Source organism: Cervus canadensis, chromosome 25 (assembly GCF_019320065.1).
Source record: "Cervus canadensis isolate Bull #8, Minnesota chromosome 25, ASM1932006v1, whole genome shotgun sequence".
Taxonomy (NCBI): Eukaryota; Metazoa; Chordata; class Mammalia; order Artiodactyla; family Cervidae; genus Cervus; species Cervus canadensis.
In genome coordinates this window covers 373,957-379,956 of record NC_057410.1, presented here as the reverse complement: position 1 = coordinate 379,956, position 6,000 = coordinate 373,957, and the positions used below count along the sequence as shown (strand labels likewise).

Genomic DNA, 6,000 nt, shown 5'->3' with positions numbered 1-6,000 from the left:
AACTAGCTAATACTGAACTTGTCTGCTTTGCCTACTCTGCCTAGACTGCCTTACCCATTCCTTCCCATGAAAAGCACAATAAAGGCTCCTGCTCACGTTATCCCCTAGTTCCCTCTGCCTGCTGATTGACCCTGGTACTACTTTGTGTGGCTCTGCGTGGCCTGGCATGCCCCACCATCTTGGGGACTGTGCATAACAGTCTATCTTTTCAATAGCAATTAACTCTTGATCTGTTGCTTTCACTTGTTTTTTGGCCCAGCATGTGATCTATCCTGGAGACTGTTTCATGTGCATTTGAAAAAGAGTGTGTATTCTGCTGCTTTTGGATGGAATACTCCATATATATTTATTACACCCATGTAATCTATCATGTCACTTGAGGCTAGTGTCAGACCACTGATGGGGGTGCTGAGGTCCAGAGGGCCCTGGAGTAGTGCTATGCCAGTGATGGGTGGATCTGGGTCCTGGAATCTCTGACTATAGGGCCCTGGGGGTCCTAGAGCTGGTGTTTGCCCACTGATAGGCCAGTCTGTTCCCTGAAAAAGTTGGGTGTGGGGCCTGGGATGTCCCAAAGCTTGTCTTGGCCCACTGGTGGGTGTGATTGGATACTGGGGCTTCTGGCTGAGGGTCCAAGGTGTCTCAGAGCTGCCCTTGTCATGTTGGTGGTTGGGGCCAGGGCCCAAGGTGTCTGGGGACAGTCACCAGCCTGCTGGTGGGTGGACTGTGTCCTGCCACAGCAGGTTGCAGGCTTGTGCTGGTCCTGGAGCTGGTGTCAATCCCCTGATGGGTACAGCAAGGGCCTAGGGGGTCTTGGTCTGGTGTTGTCTCACTGGTAGGTGTAGCTGGGTCTTGGTGGTCCTGGAGTTGGTGTGTCAGTCTGCTGGACAATGGGGTTGGGACTCTGGGTCTTGAAGCTGGTACCTGACTGCAGGTGGGTGAGGCTGGTTGTAGGGCTACTTGTTAGCAGCAGAGAACTTCAGAGACATTTGAGTGCTTAGTTCTGGCAGGTCCTTCATGAAGCTCAGAACCCTGACGGAGGAAACATAGATACTGAAAATGTGGAAAAGACATATCTGGGCAGATGCTTTTGAGGATTTTAACTTTTCAGCTTGCTATGAGCACTTTGGATTTGCAGAGGTGGCCACTATTCCCTACCAAGGGCTAGCTGGAAGATGTTTAGGAGGTCTCCTATTTATAAGACATCAGATGTTCCCCTTAAGAGCTGTCCCTGACTCCTCTCGTAGATGTCAGACTGATAACTAGGATTAAACCCAGAATAATCCAGCTGAGGAAATGCTGGACTCGGTAAAAGAGGAAAGAACCTATACACTAAGGAATGAAAAGAATTGGCTTGCTTGTACTGGCAGAAGTCAGAGAAGTGTTCCTGGGACTAGGATTTGATCAGGGTCCCAGAATGTAAGACTGGCTTGACTGAGCAAGAATTTATTGACTTGGGAACACATTTTCAGGATGTGGGATTTAACATCCTCCCAGGGACCCCACTTCAACACTGGGATAGCTCTCAGTGCCTGAAAAAGTGAGTGATGTCCAACACTCAGTGATGTGGAAATACCTGAGTTGTCTGGAAGATGGTGAAGGAAGTAGTAAAAAGCCTGAGGGAGGTGGGAATAATGAAATAGGTACATGACATATGAACTTAAGGTCTATTAGTTGGTTTGTTCCATTGGAAGGCCCACAGCACAGATCATTCACAAGGTCATGGGAGATGTACTGCTGAGAGGGCCAACAGCATCACTAAAAAGTGCAGTGATGGCTCTCCTTTACTGGGGATGATGGTGGGACAGATAGTCATGGAGCTAGGCTTGTTAATATTCATGGGAATGATGTGGCTTGAAGAGGTAGAGGACAGTTAACTCTCAGAAGCAATGACCACATGATTGGCAGGGTCAGAGAGGCAGCCAAGAGACTCCAAATGCAGAAAGTTATAGAGAGTTAATAGACTTTAGCATCCCAAGGCCTCCCTAAGAAGCATCTGTGACATGCCCAGCCTCCTCAGGTTCATCTAGAAATGCTTCCTGCAGAAGTCAGGTGGACTTTGCCAGACTCCAGCTACAATGGATTCAGATCGCTGCCAACATAACCTGAGATATCTCTTCACCTGAAGTTACTTTTAAATGGAGTCCAAATGATTCCTTGGTAATGGTTTTCATTTTCATCTCGGTGATCAGAAATGTCCTTATGAACAGACATGAGATTCCATATAGTACTTTACAGTAGGAATCATTTTCTGTAAGAGATGCCAGAAAGAGGCAAGCTTTTTTTGGGAATTGTTGGAGGGAGAAGAAAATTGCTTAAAACCTGAGAACGTTTTATGAAGTAGATTTTTTGTATGTGCGTGGCATCATGAATAATCTCTCCTGGGAAATATCTAGGAATTTCTGACAAGATATATTTACAACTTTTTGATAGTGATTGATAAGACAAAGAGCCCTTCATGGAAGGTAGATACAGTCATTCACCTGATCACTAGATTTATGACAAGTAAAGCAATTTTTAATCAGACACTTCTGTTTTGTATATACTCTAAAGATATTATTTTCCTTCTTTATTAAAAGATATCTATAGGAAATAAAATATCTGAGCTGGCCTTCTTTGAATACCTTTCTCTTGCTGACAGATGTAGAACTCAATTTTGATGTGTGTTTTCAGTCAGTTTATCTGAGAAACAGTTTTAACAAAAGGAGTTATCACAAGGTCAAATTATCAGTTGGCATAACTTTAATGAATCATTCAACATTTCCACTGATTCTGAGGCCACTAAAATGAATAAAGATGTGCTATTTTTCTGGTCACATTATTGAAGGCTTCTTTTACTTGTTTATTCCTTAGAGTGTAAATGAACGGGTTCAATAAAGGGGCAATTAATGTATTGAGCACAGCTACTCCCTTATTGAAGGCAACTCCTTCTTTTGCTGAAGGTTTTATGTACATGAAGATGCAGCTGCCATAAGAGAGGGTGATGACAATCATGTGGGAAGAACATGTGGAAAAGGCTTTCTTCCTTTTCTGAGCAGAAGGGATCCTTAGAATGGTCCAGATGATGTTTGTGTAGGAGAGAATCACCAGCACCAGGGTGACCACCAACGTCACAGCTGCTAAGATGAAGTCAACCAACTCCAGGAGTCTTGTGTCTGAGCAAGATATTTCTATGAGGGGTCCATAGTCACAAAAATAATGATTCAGGACATTGGAGGCACAGAAGTCCAGTTGACTGGTCAGGATGATTGGGGATAGGATAATGAGAAATCCAGCCAGCCAAGAGCAGAGGACTAGCTGGATGCAGACTCTGTTGTTCATGATGGTCATGTAATGTAGGGGTTTGCATATGGCCACATAGCGGTCATAGGACATGGCAGCCAGAAGGTAAAACTCTGTGGCCCCAAAGAATATCACAAAAAAATACTGAGTGAAGCAGCCAGCAAGGCTGATGCTCTTGTTCCCAGTTGAGATACTGAACAGTAGCCTAGGAGTGAAAGTGGATATAAAGAAAATTTCTAAGAAGGAGAAGTTCCAGAGGAAGAAATACATGGGGGTCTGGAGGTGGGAGTCCAGTAGTGTGAGGATGATGATCATCAGGTTTCCTAAGATGCTGGTTATGTAGGTAAGGAGGAGAAGTATGAAGACAATACTTTGAAGCTCTGGGATGTCTGTTAGTCCCAGCAGAATGAATTCTGTCAAAGTTCGGTTTTTCATTGCTAATGATTCTGCCTGTGAAGCTGAGAAGAGAAATGAGGTATGAAAAGGGCAGCAAAGCTCAGGAATGTTGAGGGGAGGATGTGGATTCCCCTTGAAATTTGTTCATGGAAAATTCCTCTATCTAAGTTAACAGAATGTCTGTTGGTCTCAACTGGCCCTTCACAAAATATGTTTACCCAGGTTCCCATGTAGGCAGCTTTCTTTTTGAAGCCTTTTTCTTGAAGCAATGAAATAGTCACCTGGCACTCCAAAATGCATCTTCTGCATATAAAGATTTACCTCTTTGTCCACTCTTTGCTTTTCCCCCTCTTTGTCTATGAAACCCTTCTCCAAGATCTTGTAGGGATGTTTCATCTTTCCTTTGTGTTGATGCTTTGATAATTTACTCTATTGCTGTCTTCTTCAACATATTGGACAGCTCCAGATCCATTTGCTCTGCAGGAGTGAATAGCCCTTTTTACATTCTGGCTTTTGTGCCTGGTGGCAGGTTTGGAGAAAGCTTTAAAATATTGAATTCTTTTTTGTATGAGACTTTTTCTTCTGGTTTTAACCTATAGAAGAGATTATAGGTAGCCAATAATTCTAGGAAAGCTTTCTTTAACTGCTTAAATATTCAGGGAATAATGTTTACTGGACCAGGAGTCTTTCTTATGTTCTTTTAGTTTTCAGGACACAGATGTTACTGCTACAGAAAAGTAGGAAAGAGTCAGTCTGGTTCCTTACAGACTAATATGGATTCCTCCCAGAAAAAAACCTGCTAGGGTCAAGAATCATTTTAGGCATTTATCTTTGTTCTGATCTTCCGGTATCACAGGAACTAAGGATCTTCAAGGGTGCTTATCTAGAACAAGTTCATAGTGGAAGTCCCTGTTGCCCTTGGCCCACTGTGATCACCGGACTCTAATGTCAAGGCAGTGTCACCCTCTGAATGGGAGGCTCAGGCTTCTGCTCACTTTTTGCTCTTTGGAGAATTTTTCCACATTATCATTGAGAAATTTACATTTGTATTTTACAGAAATATAATCACAAGTCTGAATATATAATTTTTTGGAGAAGTTCATTACATTATTGTAATATAGAAGAATTGTAAAAGATAAAAATTCCACCAATAGGTGAATAAGTAAATAAATTGTGACGTTTTGTATTTGGAATAAAATGGGAAAATTATCTGTACTGACTTTTGTATGTTTACAATATATTGCTAGTGAAGTAAACACAATCACAAGTTTATATTGTGATTTTTATCTGTGTAAGAAACTGGGAATTTATACATATATTTCCAAATGTCTGGAAGAATTTTAAATGGTCAATGATAGTTATTTCTGGAGTGCCACTGACCACAAAATGAGTCTTTCTCTTTTCCTTTATCCCCATATTCAAAATCTAAATATAAAAAAATGAACCTGAATGAGAATTTTAATGGTAAAAAACAGTAGTAGAAATCACATTCAGTTGGATTTCATAATCTGTCACCATAAAGTGATAATATTGATGAACTAAGGACATACTCACTTTTTGACACTCAGAAAAGATATTGAGGGATTTTATCTCTGGATGCTGTCAAGAAGAGTCAAAATTGAGAAGTCAGATGTGGATAAGAAAGTAGGATAAAATGTAACATATATCCCACTTTTCTAGTACTACGCCGTGCCCTGATTGCTCACAAAGCATACAGGTTTCCTGGGCAGGAGTTTGAAAAGAAATAGTTCCTAGCTCCCTTTGCCTTTAATCAATCACTTGTTACTACCTTTTCTATAAGTTGATCCCACTTAGCATTGGATCTACAATTTCTGAAGTTGCTACCTTATTTAAACTAACTGAAGAATAGAGGAATATTTTGCTTCTCACCGTCTCTTTTTTTTCCTCCACTTGATCTGGACTTCTATACAATTTTTTATCAGTTTGAGTGATACACATTTTATTGAGTTTACTCAGCAGAGACATTGGGGAATAAATTTTTCTCTGGGGTCCCAAGTCAAGAAAACTTTAATTAGCCTTAATAAATAATGTTGGGAATTAACTTTTGACAGGTAACTAGGAAGATGTTCCAAAGAGACCCATGAGGATGCTGTGACAAAGGCATCAGTTACAGGAAAAAGTCTTGTGGGAACTGAAGCAATAATGGTGATCATAATAAGAAAAATGCAACATTAGTTTATCAAGCATTTTACCTGAGCTGGGCAGAGCTTTATTAACTTCCATCCTTTTATCATTTTATGCTCACTACCTTTGAGGCATTTGTTATTTTTAGGCTCTTGGCCCACCTAGTTAGTAGGAGTGTGA

The 6,000-nt window shown here is 41.2% G+C and overlaps 1 protein-coding gene across 1 annotated transcript; it reads right to left on the bottom strand.

Annotated features, from left to right (window-relative positions):
* Positions 1-2,778: 2,778 nt before the first annotated feature.
* LOC122427798 (olfactory receptor 6C4-like) lies at positions 2,779-3,714 on the bottom strand. Its single transcript, XM_043447499.1, has one exon. The coding sequence runs from the start codon at positions 3,712-3,714 to the stop codon at positions 2,779-2,781; it is 936 nt and encodes a 311-aa protein (XP_043303434.1).
* Between the last annotated feature and the right edge of the window lie 2,286 nt (positions 3,715-6,000).